The sequence below is a fragment of the Cariama cristata genome, unplaced genomic scaffold, assembly GCF_000690535.1.
Source record: "Cariama cristata isolate BGI_N322 unplaced genomic scaffold, ASM69053v1 scaffold3271, whole genome shotgun sequence".
In the NCBI taxonomy this organism is placed as follows: Eukaryota; Metazoa; Chordata; class Aves; order Cariamiformes; family Cariamidae; genus Cariama; species Cariama cristata.
In genome coordinates, this window is record NW_009600837.1 from 43,162 (window position 1) to 68,037 (window position 24,876).

The following is a 24,876-nucleotide window of genomic DNA, read 5'->3' on the forward strand; positions in this document are numbered from 1 at the left end:
TCCATTTCCCCCTCTCAAATTCTAACACTTTCCTATTCCATTATTACTAAACTTTATAGAAACACAAAAAATAAAATTAACATGTCTACACTTAAACACCACCACTAAGGAGACAGAGGAAACCTCGTTTCCTTTGTGAGTCAAAACCAAACCACAAAGCCCCAGTTCAGGTATTCACAGAACTCCCACAGACCAGCAGACCGGGATTTAGGAGCGATACGGTCACCCAAAGCACAGACCATGACTAAACAGCAACATGAAGGATACGCCTGTCATGTCAGGACGACAGATGAGAAATTTAAGGAACTCTGAGATCTAATCAAACGTCTTCCCGTCTCTCCTCTGTCATTCCCCATTTGGTAGCCAGACCATCACACCAAACTGCTCGGGAACAGCCAGGCTGTCAGAGTGACAGATCAAACAACAGAATAAACAACAGAATATTCATAACCGGGATTTCCAAGGACCAACTGCAAGTCCTGAAATTGGGGGTGGGAAAAACCAAACCAAAAATCAAAACAGTCTTAGGGTTAGCTCTTTGCCTTCGATTACAGGGGATTCGAGACCCGAAACAGCAACAAGAGGAGCTTCCACAGTCACCAAATCTGCAGGAACTTTATTTGTTCCATCTTCCGAAGGTTTTTCCTAGCCTTATCTCTCCTTTTTCATAAGCTGATGTCTTTGTTAACCAAACAGTGTAAGAACATGCAAAGACAACTTGCTATCTAAGCACATGCAAAAATACTGTAAGGAAACGCACAGTGAAGCACTTTTCAAACACAGAAAACCGACATTCTTCCTCTACTTACGATTTTATTATCCATTACACGAAGTTGGAGACTGTGGTAAAATATCTGACCACACCAGGAACCCTGTCTCATCAATTATAACTCAAAGACTGATAGTAGGAAATTTGTGGCTACTGTATGTGTAACCGTTATTTTATTTGCAGTATCTTTTAAAAATAAAAACACTAATAAGTCTCTATAAAATAACAGTCAAATAAAAAGACTGTCTCCTTGAAGTAATAAAATCAAATGATATACAGGAAAATGCAGCCTCATTCAACCTCAACCTTCAGCATCATTTTTGTAAGGATATTTCCCTCCCTCCCCAGCTATTAACACTAAACTGAACCCCATCTGTTCCATAACATATAAAAAGTTGACGTAAAATAACCCTTCTCCTTACAGTCACCAAAATTATGTATTTAAAGTGGCACCTCTGGTTCTCATGGAAAAACTCCTCACATTTAGATGAAATCAGGGCCCGCTGCACAGTTGTTTAAGACTCAGCTAGCCTCCCACTTTGCCTTAATGGAAATTTAAATATAAGAAAACCCAACATGCCCAAAGTTTTTCCAGCTATTACACCACCACTTAATGCCGGACGAAAATCTTCGCTTAAAGCTTTTGTATCTGCTTTTTCATATCAATGCAGCCTAAAAGCAAGATACTGGGCAAGAAAGATGGTTACATTTCAAAGGTAGCCAAGAAATTCTTGCTGTGTATTATAGGAAAACATACTGCTTACGCAGACAACACTCCTAAGCTTCTCTCCATAAATTTCCAGGACAAGGTATAGAGTTTCAGCTTTTGGGAGAAACACAAAGTTCTCCCAGTATAATACTCTTAAACAGCTATCCAATTTGTAATAGTATTACAGATGCGTTACTTGAGATCTAGTTGATACTCATCCAGTACGACAGAATAATCTAATTTGGGCTCCAGTTTACTTGTCCTCCCACTCAGCCCAAAGCTCCATTTCCACCCAGCCCCTGTACAGCAACGCTCCCACAGACAGCCAAGGTTTCAAAAGTGATGAAGGCACACAAATTGCAAATATGTGCCTGAATGATGAGTGGTAGGTATTCTGCAAGTAAATGAGGAGTTAAACTTTGAGAAGAAAGAGAAAAACCTAAAATGCATAGTTTGTGTGTTTAATGGCTGGTAGTTGAAAGCTTGTGGGAAAGAAGATGAGTCTTGACCCCCTGTTTCTAGTGTAATTACCAGCATTGCCCCAAGTCTCAACAACAAACCAGTTCATTAGGAAATCCACTGGAAATCCTCTACAGAGTTTCATAAACAAAACAATTAGGCAGAGATTTCCAAGGACTCCCCCTGGTCCCTGGCTGCAGGGCACGCTTTCTCCTTGCGGGCTTCCTTAACTTGCTTCCGTAACGTTCCACGTGGATTTTTCTGGATGGAAGAGCTGGGTAAGTGGCAAGTGGTGTTAGCTGGGGAGTCAGATTTACCCTGCTCCGCTCCACTCGTAACAAGAGGGTTCTGGTTTAAGATATAATATAAAATGCTATATGACATTCTGCAGTTTAGGCAAATAAAGTAATAACCCATCCCAACTGGTATCAGGCTTCTGCTGATACACTACATGGAGATTTCTTTTTTCTCTCTTTTTTTTTTTTTTTTTGGCTTGCTTTCGGCAAAGTTATTTTGTAACCTCTGCCAGAATTCTTTTTTATCTTTTACTATTCTGTAGACTACACCGATAAGGATGCCGACTACTCCTGAATCTATCTCAAATATACGCAATCCTCATTCCTGCAAGACAAACACAACCACAGCAGAGGGGCAGGGGGGAGGATCACCTCCATGGGGTCCCGAGTTATGTCTCTCAGGTAAGGCTGAAAGGACACAGAAGGAAACTCAGTGCTCTCAGCAGCACTACAAGAAGGGGATTCAACAAAGTACCAGTTCCTTTCTGTTTTGACAGACTCATTCCAGTACAAGGGATAAACAAAACAAGACTTTTATCCAGCGGTTATGATGTAGTTTATAATGGGGTTATCTCAAAGTATTATTTCTTCGGCATCATAAGACTTGCAGTTGGTGAAGGAAGCCTACCGCCGACCACTCCGGCTCGCAGAAAGCGCGTCGTTTCAGCAGGTCAGCACCCCGTGCTCATGCATTAAGCAAGCAGTGAGCATGAACTGCCGTGGCTTGGCAAAGATCCACGGCTCTGAAGTGACAGACACACTAGACAATTCCTGCTAAGTGACTAAAGTTATCCTTTTATCCTCCTGTTTGATCATCTGCTTTTTAGTCATTTCTCTTAAAAAGAAAGCTGAATGCTGTGCTGTATTACACGCTTGTAAACCAACAGATGAAGTAGTAAAATCCACTATTTTGTATCTCAAGTACGACAACCAAGATCTATAGGCAGTTTGTACAAACATGAATAATTATGTTTGGTGGAATATGAAGTGTTGGTATCTAAAGTGACAACCCAAGATTTGCTTCTAGCACGGTATCAAATTCTTACCCCTGGTCGTAACAAGTATTCTTCAGTAACATTTTTCAAAAGGATACAAAGCTGAAAATACATTTTTTGCAACTCCAAAAGCTACAACTTAGAACCAAGGGAGGTTTGATGTATAAATAAAGAAGGCAAGAGGTTGTATATCAATCCTAAAGGAAAGAGCGATCAACACCCCTCTGAAACCCGCACACCACGTGAAGCCTTTCTGTCCCTCTCCTGTAATAATCCAGACCCACCTGCACATATTTTCGAAGCAGACAGAGAGTCTGGTAAGTACAGAGCAGAAGTAAGATCCAAATCCTGATGTCTGAGATAAAGAGCCACCCCATGAAAACCCTGAAACTGCAAAACTGCCACTAGGGAACCCAGCTGGAAGAAAATTAGAAGCACGGCTATCAGGAAAGACAAATAATGAAGCAAAATGGAGTTAAAGAAAATTAAAAGAGGTTGTTCATAAGCCATCTACTCTCACTGCACTGCAATAAAAAGTGGGCTTTATTTTTAAAGTGTTCTTTATGCACAAAGCGAAGAGGCAGAAGGGTAAAAAAACGTTGCCTTTCAAGTACACTGAAGGAATTTCTGTGGAGGACATCAAAAAGGAAAGGTACCTGATGAGAAAGTGTAACGTCAATTCACAGCCCTTTACACTTTTACACTGCCTTTCAGACTTCTAACATCACCATTTCTGCAATTCTTGAACAGAATGCACTATCCAGTCATTTATTCTCAGGTGGAACGTAGGACTGCTCTTCCTTCTTCATATCTATGCCCCCACGTGTCACCCCTGAAGCAATTCCAATGGAGCAGCACCAGCTGCACAGGAAAGCACAACGCTAAGGCAGCTTTTAAAAGGGATCCTTGATGGCCTTGCCATACTAGCACCCCCAAAGCCAGATGACCCTTAAGCCTCCACTCTGACACATGAATGATTGGGGCCGGTACACTTTATCGGGGACTCCTGTGTGACAGAGAAACTGAACGACTAAGCTGCAGGGAGCACATTCTTCACATTGCTATTTACTGTGGTCGCAAAGCACACCACAACTTCCATGCCATAAATCACAGGGTTAGCGAGGCAGAGAGAGAATGGGAGACTGTATCAACCCAGCAACATCAGGACTCCATGGGTTCAGGGCACTTCTCCATCCCAGAGATCCAGCAGTTTCCATCGCAGGCTCTTGGAGACTCACCCTGGGCTGGCAAAGTCACTGCTAAGCAGCATTCCAACAGTCAAGAACAGTATGCTTTACACCCTGCAGTAATTAAGCTAAAGTTAATTAGGCTGAGTAGCACAAATAGGCCTACTCTGTTTTAAAAAAAAAAAAAAAAAAAAAAAAGACAACTAGATCCTTCCCAGTTCAGTGCTCTAAGGGTTATGCCAAACACTGAGCAGAGAGGGAGGGAAGCTGCTGAAGTCATCACTGCCTTCAGCCGCCTGCCCCATGGCAGAAATGTCCCATTTACTGTGAATCGAGTCCTGAATAGTTTATAATTACATTCTGGATTTAAAATGAGTCTCTCAGATGTCCCTTCTCAAGGGCACGACATCCAGAAGGGACAGGACAGATACCTGCTTAGCACCCATCCATCCACACAGACGTCAGTCGTCTGGTCCAGTGGCAGTCGGGCACCCTGAGGACTGAAATCCTGGAAACCTCCAGGGTGTATTTTTTCTGCTGACAGAAGTGAAGTGTTCTACCTTCATTAACAAAAATGATGACAAGCAACCTCCCAGTCAGTACTTCAGAAGAGGATCTCAGAAGATAGCTGATAAAATGAAGCTCCAAGCCAGTTTCAGAAAAATAATTGTCTCCTTTCCACCTTAGCATGAAAACCACTGTAAAAATTCCTCTTAATTGCACAGAATTTGTCGAGAGTAAGGTATTAGGGATGCTTACAAATAATAAAAGAAAAAAAGGTGGAAGATTTTGTACAAGAGCAATTTCGAATCTGTCAGACAAAAATAAACTATGGAAATGCTATTCCATAATAGATTTTTTTGATGTATTCTAAGCTTAAAAGTTCTAATTAGAGTCAGTTAAGGCATACATACAAAGTAATGGAAAAATACAATTATGATTTCCCTTATTTCAGAGACCAATTTTATGATATTACCAAACAATTTCAGCAAAACACTCCAGAATTTTATTTTCTTGGAAAATAAGGACATGTTTTAAGAGAAAACCTACTGTCATCTGAATAGTAAGAAGCAAACTTCAATTTTACAAGGAAAATTATATGCTAGACAACTTTAAATCACAAATACTCCAAAAGTAAAGTTGAGATGTTATTCCAGTATTATACATGCACACAAAAAAATATGTAAGGAGAGGGTTCAGAAGCAATAAGCTATGTAAAAAGACCATAGTCTGAGATCCCAAAGGCACCTCTCTTGAAGATGCCTTTATAGATCAGTAAAATGCAAACAGAAGAGCCTTACTTCTCCTCCCCTTCTCCCCCGGGAAATGACTCAGCAGCAGAGTGGGACTGAACTGCACGGGAGCGAAGGTCTGTGTGGGAATACTGCGCAGGATTTGGGAAGGAAGGGCAACTTGACCCCATTTTATACTGAGATAGATAATTCCAGCACTGTCCCTGGACTAAATAGGAGATAAAATAAAGGTATGAAAATGTCAACCGACAGTAACACAGACGTTATCATCCAGGAGTGACTGCTATTAATACAAAGGAAAGCGCAAGAAACTGTTCCCCTCCCATCTACTTATTTCCAGTCCAGTTTGCAAAAGAAATAGAAAAGCTGACCTGTGAGGTACACTTGAATTTCTAACAAAATTGTACACTCTGAAAGTGTCTTTTTGAATACCAGGAGACTTACAGGGCACCTCAACTTCAGGAAGGAGACTTTTTACTAAAACACTTGGGTTTAAAAGGGTTGTTTAGTCAAATACACAGCTACTAAGACCCTCTGTCTGTCCATGGTTGCATCCAAGAGTTTTCAGAAACAAAGCAAATCAAAACAGTAAAGCAGAAAGGAACTGCAGGTTCATTTAGCAAAACAAAACGGAAAAAAGAAATAAAAAAAACCCAGACAGTAAGGAATGAAAATTATCATTCACTGCCTTTCATTCACCAGGCCTTCTTCCAACAACCAAACACAAAAAATAGAACATGACAAAGAGTTAATGGAAGACAAATGACTGAAGAACTCCAACTACAGAATACAAAGGAAAATATTTCTCCTTAATTTTCTAGGCTCTGCCTATGCAGGTAAACATTAACTATATACAAATAAAACCATGCCTGCTCAACTGTTTTATTTAATCAGTAACGTTAAGGTCTAAAGCAGGGTATTCAGATTACAGCTGACTCCTGAACTATTGTGCCAGTATCTCCAACACTACGAAAAACCCTTTTAACTCATTTCTTCTGGATCTCTTTTTACTTTGCACACCGTGACAGATTGATATTCATGTCAGTCAAATAGGACTGTATCTTAAAAAGAGCATTCCCTGCCAGAGTTTGATCTGCAAAGAATGCTGAAATGAATTCCCATCACGTATTTGGAAAGACGTAGCTACAGCACACCAGGATTATCTATGGGAGCCCCAAGATTAACTGACAGTCTCTCTCCCACCCCCAGACAAGTAACCGACAGATGTGCGGTTCAACCACAGCTTTTCACACAGGTTAGGTACAACAGGCAAGCCGTGGTTGGCCTCAAAGTCACCTTGACTGGAAAGAAGTCAGCTGCACCACCAGGTTCCTCGAGGACAGATGGAGACATTTACACTGACAAATAAATGGGATAATGGTTAAAGAGCTGTTAATTCTTACACTTCTGGGCACAATGTCCAGCTGTAGGCAAGACATCGATTTCCCAGTGGTACACCACCATATAATTAAAGACATGAAGTAAAGGAGAATGCTATATCCTTCCTCAGACTCTTAGGAGATTGACATTTGCTAAGAACAGACAGCAATCAGTCCTGAGGATTTACACACATCACGAGAGATGACATGAATTTTGTCTGTCACATACCAGCACTCAGCACTGAGGCTAGAGAAGCAATTATTAGAAGGATCAGCAACTAGGACTGAAGAGGCAAGCACCTGCTATAACTAAAAAGCTGAAACAAGACCAGTGAAAACCCACGGAGAAAGCAGAGAATTCTGCAGAACATTTGTGGTAACCCATGTGCCAAAAACTCATCAGCCTGGGACATCCTAAACAGATCCCAGAGACATCTGATACAGTTGAAGACACAAATTTATCTCTGTGTATTGGTCCTATGTTTAGTTAATAAAGATGTTTTGGTCAATACGTTCTTACAGCAAGAGGCTGCTTGTCAGCAATGGTTACAACTTCCATCTAAAGACATGAAACCCAGCATCACACCCTACTTACCGTTACACATACACCCTTCCAGTTCCTTCACAGCCACTTCTCCTAAGCCGTTCTGAAAGAGACTCCAAAACCTCCTACTAGGCTCTCAAAAAGCTTTGAACCAAACAGGACAGCTAGTTTATTCACTTGGGAATTCACCAAACCGATTTCCACGTGCATTTTTAAGCATCTGTTCATCCTGGTTACAAGCTTACACAGATGCAAGCATATTTACCCACTATTAGTTTCCAATACAACTCTGCAGCCATTGCTATTTTTTTTTGCTAATGCTTGTTTTACAATGAGAGCAGAACCAGTGTCTAAGAAGCTGATCTTTAAACTCCAGTTTGGTTATTATGTATTTTTTACAGCCTAGGCAGGTTCTGCTGTGGTTAGCAGAACATTTCATCCATCTGGCAGGCAATTAGCACGGTTCTGTCTATGTGTCTCCGAGGTGAGCCATTACCTTCCTACGTGAGCTCTCTCTCATGCTATGCCATTGACATGTATCGCTCTCAGTAGAGCAGAATCCAAATTTCATCCCTAGGATGATGTCCAGGAGAACATTACAACTGGCTAATTTTGAACCTTACCTTGTCACCAATCTCACGAGTATTGGTAGGACAAGACAGCTGTATTGCTAACCTGAGGAAAGGAGAAGAATCACCTTCCAGCCAGCTGGTTTCGACAGTATGTACCTGCAGAGTGCTGCCCAGTCGAGAGTTTCCAAGAACTTTATAAACGAGTATATGACAAGAAGAGAAAAACCTGCTTGGATGTGAGGATAATCTAATTGTGCCTGAGAGCACAGAAATCAATATAGCCATTTTTTAAACTTAGTAAACCTGCAGTGGTTAGCCAAAAAAATCACACACTCGAGGATGTCTCTCTCCACAAACGTGCAGGCAGCTCAAGTGTACACAGCTGATATTTCATTAAGTCCCTGTTTAACTTAAAACGAGATTTAAACAAACCTTTTGCCCTTACAGTGTAACAGCATTCATACCACATCTGGAACCTGATAGTGAGGTATCAAAGGGTTAATTAACATGCACGCAGTGCGTGGTTTAGGCAATATTAAATGGAAATCTCTGAACAGACAAGTGTCACTGAGTGCAATGGAAATAAATTGGGCGTCTCCTTCCACACTTCAACTTTTCTCTCCCTAGATTTGCTCAGAGCTCTCTATGCTGCTTGTTCAGTAATTTCACGCTACGCTGCTTAACAATGTAAGCATGGAAGCTCAATCTAAAACCGCACTTCCCAAATGTCACTTGTTTGTGAACACATGGCTGAACTCAAAATTGCTTTTAATATTAGAGTGGTGCCTGCTGGCACTGCTGTAGTTAAGGGTCTGGCAGAATTTCCACGATAAACCCCATTTTCTGGGGTGTAATACCATGACCATTTGCTACAGATAAACCTGGTATACAAGGTCACAGCAGACAAACACGATTTTTAAAATTTTCAAATCAAGTTTGCTTGGCTATTTTTGCGTTTAAGACGCTTAACAGTGATTTGAGGCCCCTTATGGTTCTAGGTTTTTCTTACCATCCCTTTAACTCCAGAACAAATTCAAATGTACGACCCCTACTCCAGCCTCCACCTGGCCCTGGAGCCTCGATTACCACCACGGGTCTGGTCTACAGCCTCGATGGGATACAAAGAGATTACAAACACCAACACAGGGTTCATTACTTGAATGCTGGTGGGGGACAGTTACAAACATACGTAACTTTTCAGCATGAGGATTCTTCTGTTGTGAGAATAAATTTCAGTTGCCATTACTAGCGATCTAGAGGTGTTACCCCACTGGCACAGGAAGTTCATGTATTTTATATTTCATGACACAGCCCCTAGCATGCCTAACAGAAGATGTTTTTATATCACTGTAGTTTCAGAAATGAAATAATAAAATCTATCTGTTTATTTTAGAAAAGGAGAGAGCTCGAATGCCAAATTTGTGTGCTAACAGTAAAGCCCTTGAAACTATGGGTTGAATATCACTGAAAAAAATAAACAAGACAGACACTTCACCTTTCAGGAACCTGACTGGCTGAGCTTGCTTTCCATGGGGTGAGCTTCTCAGACACCAATTATTGTGCCATTGGATAGTCAAAGACTGTCTGCCTGCAGTTGCTGAGGGAGAATACAGAACACCAAAGAGGGGAAAAAGCAGGAAAAAAGCTCCTGTGGGGTGACAACCATCTTCCTTTTCTAGTTGGGTTAATGATGTTCACTTATACAAAGGAAAAATAGGAAGAAACAGCATGGGGATTTTTTGTGATTCTACAAGATCCCTTGAAGTGCCAGAAACAGCACTAGCCTCCAGAAGCAAAAAAAGAGTGACTCATATTAGTCACAAAGCAGCCATTCGGGCTGATTAACACACAACATTGATCACTACCAAATATAATTCTGTGCGGAAAGTTTCAGCTTGGCTCAGAAACAGCCAAAGGCATTGCAGCAAAAAGGTGGAGGGTTAAAGAGGGTGCTGTCAAGGACCCCAGGATCCCAAAGCTGAGAAGAGAATGATGCTATCCAGTAATCATCTACCTTTTGCTACTCTCAGAACATAAACCTTTGTAAAGGAAAAACAGACCTCACTACATTGTTCCACAGACCGAGACACAGATGTACTTGCAGTCCATTTTGAACAGAGTTGGTTTGGTTCAGAAGAAAGCACTAGGATGCACTACAAAAGTTACAGAGTCAAGTTGAGTTGACAGAAGAAAAATAAGTGAAGGAGATACTATAAATGCTATTCTAGAGTGAAAACTAAGTCTGCCTTTCTGGAAAGGAACATCTGAGGCAATTTTCAAATGCTACCCTCTCTCTAATCATTTATCCTTTCCCCAAAGGCTGTGTGGAATTGATTCTCAATTTAAAAATGAACAGAGCCTACCGAATCAGTTATGCCGATCAGTTATACTTCATACTTAAAAACAAGAGAATACAGTATGTGTGCTGTGGTGAAAACCGTCACCGACTGCAGAACTGTCAAAAGTAACAAAACATCTAAGAAATTTGCCCTAATGAGAAATAGCCACACAAAGTCGTTTCAGCATGACTCTCCTCTACAAACTTAACTGAGTGCACAGATTAGAGAAATTTGGATATTTTCAGAAGGTTATTACCACAGTCTTATTAAAGCTTAAAAGTATTTCCAGCTTATTCCTTCCCCTTCACTGTGTACCTAATGAATTGTATTCAGTTACATCAGTCACCTTATTCACTGTGAAATGCAGTTTGGATGCATCAGAAAACTAATCCTAACTTCCTAGTCTCTAAACAACCTCTTCACAAGGTGTATGTATCATCTAGCATTTGAGAAAGTCATTACTATGCCCTCAAAATGACACTAATTATTAACAGGCATAAAACAGCAACATGGCACAATGAAAGAGCACGTTGCCAACACAACGGCACTTTACATTTTGTTCTTCAGGGTAAGTCTCCCATTCGCATTCTTTTGTATTTCATGAGCTAGTGGTTTAAATAACCCTTCATCCCAACAAGCACCTACTTGGGTTGCCATTTTTCCATAGTCAATCCAGCGCAAAGTGGCAAAGTTGGTAGACTCAGCACAGTTGAAGCCATGATTGAAGCCAGCATGGTAACCATAAGGAAATGTAATCATAAACTCTCCAGCTTCCTGGGTGATCTGAAAAACAAAAACAAAAGGAAGAGATACGCCACAGATCAGTTAACGTGGCCGGCTGAGAACAGAGAGCTATAAAAAAAATTCACTGGTCAAATCACTCTCTTGCAACTGAAGGATAGGCAGAATAGTCATAGCCAAGAGTTGGCAAAACCCAGAACAATTTCTGGTGAAGCGCAGAAATACTGAAATATTTCTATTACAGAAAAAAGACAGTACAATGGATAGAGGGGGTCACAAGATCTGAACTATTTAGACTCACAGGCTCCAGTTACAAAAAAAGAGTCTCAGGTTGCAGCTTTCCAAAAGATCAATAAATCTTTAGGTCGTGACCACTTTAGCTCATGGTAAGTCCAAATCTACACTCTCACCACCATGCTAAGTGGAGCCATGAAAACTGGATTTCCCTCCTAACGTGCACTACACGTTGCAGGCTCCTACTGAAGCACATGCTACCTTTCACTGTATTTACTTCCCCACTCATTTATCAGTCCTACTCCCATTTGTTCACCAATAACTCAAAAACCCTAAAAATTACAGCCCACCATTTGTCTACTTAAGTAAAATTAAAACAACAATAAGAATTATGGACATTATTAATATAAGGGTTAAAAACTCTACCAAATACAGCTGTAATCAGAGACCAATCAATCTGCGATGCTTCTAGAAAATCTTCTTTTTACATCTTATGCAGAGAAGACATTAGGAAAAAAAGGAATTTAATTGTTAGAGTATGGCACAGATCGTAAGAGCAACTGGCAGTGACACAGCACGCTCGGAGCAATCCTTCCAGTCCAGCTCTCTAGCTTCGCAAGCATGTGACAGCACCTCCCTTCTCCGGATTAGGAAAGAGGCAAAATTTGACCTTCCCTGTCTTTCCAACCCAGAAGTGCTGACAGACCTTTCATAGCAGTCACATGCCAAGCAACTCCATTTGGATTCCTTCCCACCAGCAGTAACTCACAACACAGCAGTTCAGAGCCTACAGAGATCTCAAAGAACTTAGAAACACAAGGATGGGTCCAAACAGAAAACGTGAGCAGACAGAAGTTAACACATTCACCCACTTGGCTGGACTAACACCTAGACTTGCTAATGTTATTAACATTAGAAGATTTTAAAAAAAAAAAAAAAAAAAAATTTAAAAAAAAAAAAAAAAAAAAAAAAAAAAAAAGAGAGAGAGAATAATAACTGATATGAAAATACAAGAAGCTTCTGCAGTGTTTCTGGACGAGAGGTGCTGAAGTCCGGTCTGTACCCAGCTTCACGGAGCATCCTCCCATCCAGCCCCTTCCATAAATCAAAGCAGAGTGGTAGATTGCTAACTTCAGAAGACGGAAAGATTATGTTTCTGTCAGTAAATCTACATCCTGGTGTCTTCATTTCAAGCCCACAGTGTATGTCCCCCATGTCACTGCTGTCAACATTATCCCTACAATAAATTAGAAAGCACTCAAGATGATGGATAGGCCATGCAGAAAAGTAATAACTATTGAAGGAAAGCCAGCACAAACTGCCACTCATGGAGAAAGCCCTAAATTTACTGACTTCTGCAAGCTCTTGAGGAATAAATGGTGAAATCAATAGGGGATTACAAAAATACACATTTTTAATTATTAAAAAGCCCTCATATTGATCTGTTTCTTTTTTTCCAGAATACCATTATAGAGATTTATAAATGCGTGCCTATTCACTACTTTGAAATCTGCCAAGAATTTAGATGAAGGGATCCTATCTCTGTTTGTAAAGAAAAATGGCACATGTTCACTGTTTCTGAATAACAGTGATCCTCCTTCAAAAGCTACTATTTCAGGACAGGAGGTATTCAGATATAGGCTGCTCAGACTAAAGAGATCTCCTCCTCCTTTTTACATCTGAAAACATCCTTCCAGTGAGTGCCATAGAGAAGAAGGCAGCTACCATAAAACACATGCTTCCCCCCCACATGCTGTAAATCAGGATTAGGAATTATATTTAAGTAACATGTTAATAATCCCTCTTGCTTTAAAAAAAGAAAGTTTGGTTTTGACATTAATATTGTCCTCTATGTGTACAGTGGTCTCTCCTTTTTTTCTTGCAAAAAAAATAGGGAGACAAAAATCAGATTCATAGCATTAAGATTTCTACATACACTCAGCATGATGGAGACACCAGACATCAATCTGCAACAAACCTTCATGTCACAAATCACAAGATTCATATTGGGAAGCCTAGCTAAGCAGGTAAAGACTTTATACCAAGCAATAAATTACAAACTCCCTTATTTAAACCACTTTGTATCCCATCCCTATCACCGTATAGCTCAGCAAAGATGACTTGGGATAAGCTTGGATGGAAAGTTTTCCTCTATCGCCTTTTTACAAATTCCTTCACTCTTGTTGCTCGGTTATTGATCAGAAATCACTCGGTATACAACCACTAGTCAATGCCACTTTCCTCAGACAGACGGAAAAGCAAACCTACAACAATGTATTATTCTGGAGAAAATACGTCCATCTACAACATTTAAACATTTGAAGTCCTACAAGAATTTCCTTCACTTTCTGACCTCCGGCAGACCCAGGAGCACTGCCTCAACGTTCCGCTTAAATGAAATGGCAGAAATTAATTCCCATTTCCTTTTCTCTTCCATTATGCAGGACGACTGCGTGTCACCAGAGGATCGCATGGCAAACTTCACTTCGAACAGGTAGTGTGCACCAACAGGTACTTTTAAAATTTTCAGCTTCTTTAGATAAGCAGCGCATGCTTTTTAGGCTCTGTTCAGCCAATTATTGCACCGCTTACAGCTTCTGGTTAAAACAACTTCATAATGAAAACACTGCAAGAAGTAACAAGACATAGCATTCAATTGATACTGAAGGGGAAAGAAGCATATGAAGAAATCCTTAAACTTTACAGTTCAGGCCAATAAATAAAGATAACGTCAGATTTTTCAGAAGCTCGCACTACCTACAGGTTTTGTACTCTTTTCCGACTATGGTCAGGATAGAGAACATCTTTTATCCTCTATCAAAAGTCATTTCTCAGAAGGGCATCTATGCATTAAACTGAGATGCCTCCCATATTCCAATCCACATATCCACTTTCCTGAAATTTGTAAAGCGAAAATCCTTATCAAAAAGTTCAGAGCCCACAATTAGATATTTTCATTATTATTTTCAACCATGTGTAGCAGGCAGCCGTGTTTTCACACTTGGGAATTAGGTTCCACAGGTAGAATCACAAGAAAAACGGTTTGTTGCTCTCTATGAACAATTTAATATCAACCATCGTGTGCAAACTAGGCCAAGTCTGGCCACGGGTGTTGAACCATAAGCACCACATTGCTTCGTGCAAGTCTCCCCTGCACTGACAGCAAGCTCATTTGACAAGCCAGATGATCACAGTTCAAATTTAATTCATCACAGCCTTCCACTAGGAAAAATGAAACAGTCTCTGGAGCAGTAAATTGAATGAATTCATCGTTTTTTACGGTATAAAAGAGCCAAGATCTTTTACTTCCATCTCAAAGAATCACCAGGCTCATCAAACAGGTGCTACACTTTGTCTCAGGTGGACAAACTCTAACAAAACCATGCTTTAAAAAAAAAAAAACCACCAAAACTCAAGAGTTCTTACTTAGAAAAAGATGGCGATAATATCTACAGATGATGAAGCAAAGGGAATGAGGAAGGATGAAATCAGTTCGAACCAGGCATTCTTTGACACTTCCCACTGGAGTTAAGAGGCCCCATACCTCTAACTCCACTGCTTTTCCCAAATCCAAAGGCAGGACACCCTGGGAGGACAGGCTCTCGGGGCCGCTAACACACAGCGGCAGTAGCTATTTGACTGATTCTGCACAGATACTAAATCCGTGGTAAGCATGCTTGGCTGAGGAGATTTACTTCTTGCCAGAAGACTTTAAGAATAAGCACATTAAAACGATCATACCAAATAAACATGACCCCTCATTTTAAATAAGAGGACTTAAGAGATTCACGGATCCTTACCAGCTTAGCACAGAACGCAGGCTTACACAACAGAGCCAGCACGCCTAACTCCAGTTTTTGGTTCATATCGGATCCAGGAGAAAAAAGTCTGTGTTCAAGAATTACCAATGAGTTATGCTGCCTATTGATAAGCCACAGCATCTGTATTACAGTTCGCCCCTCTCTATCCGGAGAGGCTCCCTAATTGACAAAGTTGGTTCTAGTGAAAGCCTTTATATGAAAAGAAGCACTTCACAAAAAGTGTCTTAGCCAAACCACAAATCCTCATTTACAGGCAGCCACCTGTCTTAAACTGATAGGATACGTTTAGCATAATAATGCATTTAGAAATTAAGTAAATTGTTCCCCAGCGGTTTGCCATGAATTGTTTCCTTAAAAGAGGGGTGGTGTGCTTTGTGCACCTCAACAACTTGCCAGTGTCTTCAATGCATCCTTTGTACATACCCGGTCAAAAGGAATGCCATACTTCTTCAAGATTGAGGGAGAAATGAGGGTCATCTTGTGACGAAGGAAAGCATCACATCCCTGAGAGCTTCCTGGAAAAAATCCTGTAGAGGTATTAAAAAGAGGAGTATCACAATAGGAATATTATATCCAATCAATTATTTAAGCAGAGACAAGCTGACAAAATTAAAACCTGTCTCAATACTTTATATAGATCAAAACAACAGGCATGCAACTGAAGATGTCAGTAATTAGCACAGCCCTCATTGTTTAAAATACCACGTAAATTTTATGACAAAAGCTTGCCTGTTGAGGCACGTAAGTCTATATTCCATTCAAGTTGAGAGTTAGCATCTAAGTCTTCTGTGTCTAGGAATAAGTATCTTAGCCAAAACCTCAGTAAAACCCTAGCAAATTAAGAAACAGAACCTGCCTGTGTCAAGTTTTGGCTGGTACCCTAAACCCCTGAGCCACCCTTTTTCTGAATACAGACAAGGAAAAAGTAACAAGGATGCACCATCAACTCCAAACACTGCCATGTCCTTTTTATACCTTCTCTGATGGGCTGCTCATATCATTCTTGGGAAAGTAACACAACTCATAAGATTCCAAACCAATCTGCCCTACATACCACTCCCTAAAGGAAAAAAAATAAGCATGTAGATGTTAATACTCAGTCAAAAGAAAGAAAGGAAACAAAACATCTCCATCACAAGGCACTGGAAGGGGGGACACTCATTCCCTGGCCACCGTGGTCACTAACAAGTCTGGCAGAGAGAGTACAAGCTGACTCAGACCACATCTCAGCACTCTTAAGTGTTAAATTCTACCATAGCTACAAGACCCACGCTGAGCTATTGAAACAAATCACAAATAATTTAAAATACTAAAATTGTGGTAAAAAAAATTAACAAACCCCTTGATGTCAGCACTTCGCTTCCAGAAATGTCAGCTCAGCCAATGTAACACCATATTCTTCAAGACCATGTGTTTCACTCCAAGTGGGTGATTCAATAACAAATTACGTGTTTACAGGGATTAAAAAACATCGCCACTGAGGAAAATAAATAACCCAAGCTCTGGAAACAAAACTAATTGATGAGACATAATGGAAGGGGTTTCGGAAAGTGAAAAGGATGACTGGATTCCAGGTTTTCTTATATTTTCGTACTAAAAGCATTTCAATTAAAGTTATGACTGTCTGCTACCCAGTCTGTCGTCCCTCTCTGCAGTTCCTCTTTTTAATGCACAGTTTAAGTGGCTCTCATTAAAGCTACTAATAAAGAAGCACATTTTAAGTCATTAGCACCAATAACATGGCAACACATTAACATTCTCTCCATGGGCTCCATAGCTCTCCCAGTGAGCCCATTTACAGCTCAGCTATTCATTTTCCATATTAATTGCACACTCATTCCTACATAGTATAGACCACTGATGCATAGGACAGGGAGAATGCCCAAGTAGTAATACCGTTTCACTGTACTTTCAAAACTTTATCCATCCCAGCTTTGAAAAGGTACTAAGCAACAGAAAACTAAAATAAGATGAGATAGTTGATAATTTGCTTCTGGTTTATACATTGCCAGCCATCGATACGTCTCAAAAATTACCATCAATAAAAATAAGTTACAAATGGCAACAGACTTAGTATTAGTTATGTCAGACTTTGGTGCGGTATTTCAGATTCTACAGAATGCAGGTCATCTGGATTTACTGACTTTTTAATAAACGAAAAAGTAACTTTTATAAAACCTTGCAAATGACTGAACCGAACTGTAGCTTTGAAATGCAACATTGCTGAGCAGCAATTTTCAATATTATTTGTATTTAGGGATCGTGGCTCTCAGTGCACAGGAAAACACTACTACTACTACCTTGCTCTAGGACATTTATCCCCATTTATTCTACGTTTATCCTACATAACCAGTTGCTCCCTTCAACACCCTCTCCTTTTTTATTCAAGTATGAAACAGTCAATAGAATGTCAGACTGTCAGCAAGAAATGTCATTACTATGAATTTGCCTAAAACGTAAGAGAACGTTTTTTATTTTGCATCAGAATAGTCTTCCAGATTCTCCTGCCTGCTTCTGCTGCACTAACTTCAACAACAGATTTAAATCATTAAAGTATGCCTCACTGAAGACGAAACACGTAGATTTTGAGTTAATTATCCCAAGAGAGGAGCTTTTTTTAGCCGGGCAGTGCCTAGAACTTGCAAGTGAACGAAAATAGCAACAAAAACCAAACACAACATCAACAAATTAAAAAATATATACTTCTACAGTCAGACATCCTCCCTGAAGCTTCCAGCATTACCAACTGGAAATCAGCAGAAACGCCAAGGAGAGGACGCCGACGCCGAAGCCTGCGCCCGCTGCTGGTGCTGGGGGCAGGTGGGTGCTTACGGGGCGACCTTGGCAGGGAGTCAGGCGAGAACTACACAGGGCACCGGCCCTCACGCACAGGGCATCTGCCCCGGCAGCTCAGGCTGGCACTTCGTAAGGCCCAAAATTGACAGATAGCCTGGTGAGAGGTGGAAGTTCACCACAGCTCAAGCTAGCCCTGCTTTTCTCCCCCTCCGCTTTATTTTTTTGTTTGGTTTTTTTTTTTTGAGGGCATTCATTGTACTGAAAAGATAAAGGAGGATGAGGTTGGAATAAAAGGAAAGCGACCAAATACAGGGTGTATCGTTAGAGAGCAAACCGAGAACTCCACTAGCTATCCTCCGTGAATGCTGTTGCTGAATTTGTAAGCACTTTCCTACCTGAGACTGAAAGTAATCAATGCTAAAACTGTGTATGTAACATTCATAGTGAGGAAGAAAGAATAGCTCCCACCACCCTTTCTCCCTGCAGAACGTGGGTATGGGGGTATCAGGAAGAGCCCCCAGCCTGCACGCCACACAAGTGGAGCAACAGTTCTCACCTCGCTGTCCCAAACCTCATAGTGCACACGGAGATGAATGATGGGTCTCTTATTAAACCCATTTCCCAGACATGGAAGCGTTTGGTCTCAATGCCTCAAAAGTCAAGGTTTTTTCTATCAATTTAATTAGGGTCACGGTGTGTCAGGCTTTGAGAAAACAGTTGCACTCGTAGGAAAATTCACTGACAAGTTTTCTGACTCTGAAGCTATTATACCAAGGCAGCAGGTTCATCAAGCAGCTCTTGCAAGAGTAAACTGTAACAGCCAGCTCAATGTCAATTCTTTAACAATCTCTTTAAAATTCAAGGGTAGGATTCTCCCCCTCGGGATGCTTCAGTTTTCAGGGAGAACACACCCATGTGTTTTTTCAAACACCAGAGGAAGCAAAGCTTACCTTTTGCCAGCCGTTCCAATCTCTTGCCATGTTCTGGAGGTATGGCATACCTAGGAGAAAGTTAACACAGAATTAAAAAAAGAATTTACGAAATCACTCTACAATGTAAAAACAGGCAAAGAAAAAGGAGGCTACAAACAGGTGTGGTAATAACTTTTAGCACAGCACACCTACAATTCATGTCTGGAAACACAACCAGAATTTTGTACGTCTGGAAGGTATCAGTAACACATAATACATGGAAGAAAGCCAGTATTTTAATAAAAGTCCTTAGACACATTATATGATGTGTGTTATTTTCTTGCAATTTTTTTAAACAGCATCATGGGACTTCACAAGGTAGAAGGAAAACCGAGAAGACAAAGTGATGATATGGCACTGGAAAAAACAGAAATAAATCAGTATAGAGAATAGCAGACATGTCTTCTGCTGGAAAGATAGCTGCAAAACAAAACCATGAGGCCGAGGTAAAGATTAAAGAAATTTCAGACAGGATGAAAAGGTGTGAAGGAGGGTCTGTGCACTGGCATATCTACAGCTAATTAAGATAAACGCTTTCAAAGAAAACTGTGCAAACATTTTTCATTTTATTCAAAAAGGTAAATATTCTTTGCAAAGGCTGAAGCGGTCAATCCTTCTATCTATATCGGATTGTATTGTCTGATGTGAAATAACAGAACTGAACTATTCAATAATTTCCTTGATGAGGTGAATGAAAAAGCAGGGTCTTCTGAGGAAAACAGCAATAAAGGGTATAGCAAACAACTTCTACACTTTTTAAGGACAGTTTTGTTAGACTGGGATAACAACCTGAAAAAAACCTGCAAGAAAGCTTCTAATAGTTGCAGAAACAGTGCCATGTGTGATGATTATTTACAAAAATCAGAAAATTTTCAAATGGCTGTTTTTCTTCCCAGAAGTTGTTAGTTACCTTACTGCTTTGAAGCTATACTACCTCAATATTCTCGGAAGTAAAAATCAGGCAACTCAGATTTCATGCGTTCAGGTTATAATGAAGGAACTAAACACCACGCTACACTTAAACATGTTTAACACGATGACACACATAATAATGTCAATGGAATTTTGTAAATTATTGTTTACATAATGCATCAAATTAAATGTGACTCTCATACCATTTTTTGTAACAGTTGTGCATTTGTGAGAATGACATTTATTGCCAGCTATAAGTTTTGTTCAATGTGAATAATAAAAAATGCATTATTTTTGTTACTTCCAATAAAGATGTCAAAACTATCACGTCTCATTATAACAAGCTGAAAACAGGATATTGTAGTGGGCAACCGCACAATCTCAACCACAGGTAAACAGTATCGCTCTACTTATGATAGGATCTCTCAACATACACCTGATTTTAGAGGACTTTCAGCCAGTCCCCTTGCTCAGCTTCTCAATTTTCAAGTCTAACGTTTATCTACAACATAAGGAGAAATAGAGAGAAGTCATATCCCATATTGCTTTTGTATAAAACCAAAATTTACTGTCTGTGGTCTGGCAGGTTAGAAAGGATAAGAAAGAACAGAAATCATACATAGGATGGTTCAAGATTTAGACATTAAGCCGATTGAAACTGATGGTTTTTTAAAAAAAAAAAAAATCTAAGGGAAAACACTATGTAGCACCTAATCTTGTAAAATAACAAATATAGCAATGGACTCCCAACATCCTCTGACCAAAGTTTGACAGTGCCTTAAACTGCATAATTATCAAACAATTCAATTTCATTTGTCTGGGACAAAGCTAGGAGCTTTCATTTTACAAAGACCATTCATCACTTACATAAATGTGATAAAACTAATCCCGATCCAAAGCTCCTTTGTGGGATTAACGTCCCTTAAAACAGGGAAATGAGACATTCCATTCCTTCTGGGAAAAATGCTGCAGGATTGGGAAAGAACTAATTTATGGCTACAAGGCTGCCGATGATTAATGTAATATCCCCAGCCTACAATGCAACCTTCACTTAATTAGTGCCTGTAATTGGGAGTTGTAAAGATAAGATTAATTGAATCTTGAGGATGTTAAAAGTTTAATACATTGGAACATGGTTATTGTGTTATCTGAAACTGCAGACTGCAAAAAGCCAAGCTGAGCTTTAGAGAACGGTCCATGGAGAGACAAACAAAAAGGACTTGCTTGGATAGAAACCAGCAAGAGAGGAGGAATTTCCAGCTTATAAAAAAGAACTATATGTAATAATATACAAATCAGAATACCCTACCACAGAACAGTCTCCTGGTAATAGCTGACTCCAATTTGAGAAATTAACTTTTTTGTTTGGGCCAGTCTTTTAGGAAGCAGAGCCTATACATCCTTATACATTTATTCTTAAGAATTCAAAAAAATTAACTGCAGAAGAGAATTAAAAGTAGGTCAAATTCTGCTTGAAGTTACACTCACAAATCTGACTGATTTACATAAAGATAGGCAATAAAGAAAGAATTTGGGCTGCTATTTAAAACCAGTAAGAGACACAGAAGGCTTCTGCAAGTATTGCACAGATTGAGCTAGCTAGCTCAATCTAGACAGAAAATGATTGATTACAAGGTAGAATAACAATGGAGGCAACATGGAAAGATTAAAAATTGCTGCAATCAAAGGAGTACTGTTATTGAGCATATAAATATCCACGAAGGATGGCTGGCTTTTGTGTACGACCTTATGGTACCATCCTCCTGCTTTCACTATGAAAAACAGCCAGGCACTTGTTGGGGACAAAAATCCTTGACAGAGGGAAGTGACAAAATGCTGTCATTCGGTACAATTTGCTGCCACCCCTCTTGCACCCACAGGCTGGGGCTCAGATCAACAGGAAAACATCTTTAATTCCAGAGACAACTGACAAGATTACGCATGCTAAAGCATATCCAATAATTTCTTTTTCTATATGCATGACTTTCAATACTTTAAGGGGTTTTTTCCACCAAATAGTATGGTTATTTTCCTTCAGTACCCCAAGTCCAAATACTGAATGTAGTAGGTTTTCTCTAGGAAAATACCAAAAACACCCCATTGCATCAAAATCTTAAGTAAAAAAATACCAACACACATGTAAAACTACTTCCCTTCTCTGTCCCATTCAGATCATAGCACAAATGCATTCCATAAAGACAAGGAAAGAGAAGGGAAAAAACCCTCAAGACCAAATACCACTTTGATATCAACTGGCCACGAACGGGGCTTCGGGGAGACTGCTGACAGAAGCGGTTCTGCGACATCCCTCTGCCCGGGCAAGACTGAACCAGGCGCAGAGCAGGACTAACTTCAACCCAGCCTCGAGCAGACGCTTCCTTTTAACCACAGCAAAAACAGAGCAAGGATTTTCCATTGCCCCAAACAACCTAAAGAGAAGTGATGGTGGCAGCATAAATATTTTGACAGCCCTTCTGAAGAACCATCTTTTTATAGACTACTTCTGCTTTGGAGAAAAATTCTGCAACAGCCAAGAGAACACACAACAGTGCTAAAAACGCTGACCTTGAACCACCGCTTCAAGTGCGGAATCTGCCCCTTCTGATTCAACCTGGTTCCCCAATAAAAGCAAAGTCTACTTAAATAGCGCTAAACCAGCAACTGTTTTACGATACATCAAACTTCCAAGAAACCGGCCTTGCAAAGAAACCAAGAGACGGATGCCTTAAGTATTTACTTCCAATGGTCAGCCTTGCAGTGGCTGACCAAGACAAAGAGCCATGCTTAACCCGAAAACCTGCTACTCAGCAATTTGTCGGAGTACAGCATGAATAATGCCGTGCTGCTTTGCCAGGGAACGCAAGATTTACAGAATGGGGGGGGCGGAAATCTCAAGATAAAAAAAAGTTATAGTTGTAAGACTCAAATGTCATCTTACCCCGAAGTCAACAATCTGAAAGTAATATACTGATCCTTTTAAATTACCTTTTTCTACTCTTTCTACCAAAACAAGAGAAGGTCCCTGAAATGGATTACGTATCACTTCTACAAACATGGAATTTACTGTTCTATGTGAAAGACTTTCAGCTTCCAAACTTGTTTCACAAAGCCTAATTCCAGCATTTCGGATCTCTACTTCAGTGTCATTTTCTGACTTCTTGAGTATCCTGCAAACCTGGTTCTGACTGTAACTACCAGACACCAGGGTCACGGATCCAGAAGGTATTTGTCCCAAAGCTACAAATGTGTTAGACAATCATTTCCCAAAAAAAAGTTTGCTTTTGTTAACAGAAGTTTAACCGGACAGTCCCCTTTTTATCCTTAATACAAAAGAAAGATCCTTCCTATTTGCCATAAAGGATGTCATTAATAGTGTAATTTTCTTGGTGTTTTGTTTATTCCCCTGGAATGGCTTGATGGATGCGGATAATTATCAGACTATAAAAGCCAGCAAATGTGCTATTTTCTATCGCTCTAAATCATCAAACAAATAAAGTGTGAAACAGCATTTCTGAATACAATTTTCCCCTCTAATGGCTTAGAATTATTATCAGGAACAAGGAAAATAAATAAGCAAATGTCTTGTGAGTTAAGAATTAAACGAGTGTGTCAGTGAAAAGGAGCAGACAGCCCATGCTGGGATACAAGGACCAGTTCAGGAGCCATTAAGGGATGACATAACAGGGAATTCACTACGGCAGCCACTGCTTCCAGCACCAGGTGCTTTTCAGGGACTTTCCAGTCTAGCTCAGATTCTGCCCTCAGCGCTGCTTCTTCAAAGGGGGTGCAATTCAATTTTGTCATCTTCTTGGCCACTGATGCTACTAAAAACTTTATCCATAACAAAGGCAATCCTCAGCCTGCTCACACCCTCTCCGCTGGGTTCTCTCTGTTTAAGAGGAATTGCTCTCACCTGAAGCTCTCATTAGCTTTGGCAGAGGACCAGACCATCCTGTCCCTTAGTTCAACCTCCCCCCAAAGCTTCCAAGACCTTTTCTTGCTGCAGTCGTCACACGCACACAGAGTTTTTTGATACTTACACCTTGCCTCCCCACCTCATTACACGTCAGCCACTCCTTGCACCAACACAGAGCAATTAAGCAGTGATTAGACTACTAAATCTCACGTACCCCCTCTCTACTACAGACCGGGCACCATGGGCAGGAGGTTCAACCACAAGGTTTCGGAAATGTCACTTCGGTCCGATTCATGGGAGAAGGTAAGAAAGTTAATTTCACAGTGTCTGCCCAAGGTCTGGTCAAACAGGTCCCACACAGTTTAACATAACTGTAATTACTGAAATAAGGAACAGAAACAAAAAGAGAACAGCGCGTTTAAAATGGCTAAGACCATGTGTCAAGCTGGGGGTTAGTTATCTGTCTTCAAAGCAGATTTAGTTGTGCCAAGAATACTGACCCTTTGAAGATTCAAATGCCAACCTACTCTCAGTCATGACAGGCAGAATAAAAAGCTATTATTTCAATCTCCATAAGACAAAGTGTGTCCATAAATGAGTAATCTGAACCCTGACTTTCAACATCTTTAGCCCCCACGACAGCAACAATGCCTCCAAAGAAAACCCCTTAGTCTATCAAGAATATTTATGGCCCAACAGAAGCCTTTAAGAACCAGCACTACATACAGGGTAGTCCCTCATTTGCAAAGTTCATATCCTGCTTCCTAAGGCCTAATTTTTCTAAAACATAAAACACTTATAATACTACATCTCCTAGCATTATCAAAGTAAAGCCCAGAGCAAAGTTCTTTTTTTCCACACTACTGGTAAACTGTTTTGCAGCCTGTATGAAGAAAAAAAAGAGAAAAAGGGGGGGGGATTTGAACAAGAAGAATGAATTCCTCCTTCACTGATAACGCTGTCATCTCCCTCCCTTTCATGGT

General features: G+C 40.2%; 1 protein-coding gene across 1 annotated transcript in view; it reads right to left on the reverse strand.

Annotated features, from left to right (window-relative positions):
- KDM4B (lysine (K)-specific demethylase 4B) overlaps nucleotides 1-24,876 on the reverse strand; it is a 76,910-nt gene that overhangs the window by 35,358 nt on the left and 16,676 nt on the right. The window contains exons 5-7 of the mRNA XM_009710167.1: nucleotides 19,045-19,094; nucleotides 15,722-15,825; nucleotides 11,148-11,285 (exon numbers count right to left, since the gene is read on the reverse strand). Coding sequence (XP_009708469.1) covers nucleotides 11,148-11,285; nucleotides 15,722-15,825; nucleotides 19,045-19,094 — 292 coding nt within the window. The remainder of the gene's footprint in view (nucleotides 1-11,147; nucleotides 11,286-15,721; nucleotides 15,826-19,044; nucleotides 19,095-24,876) is intronic.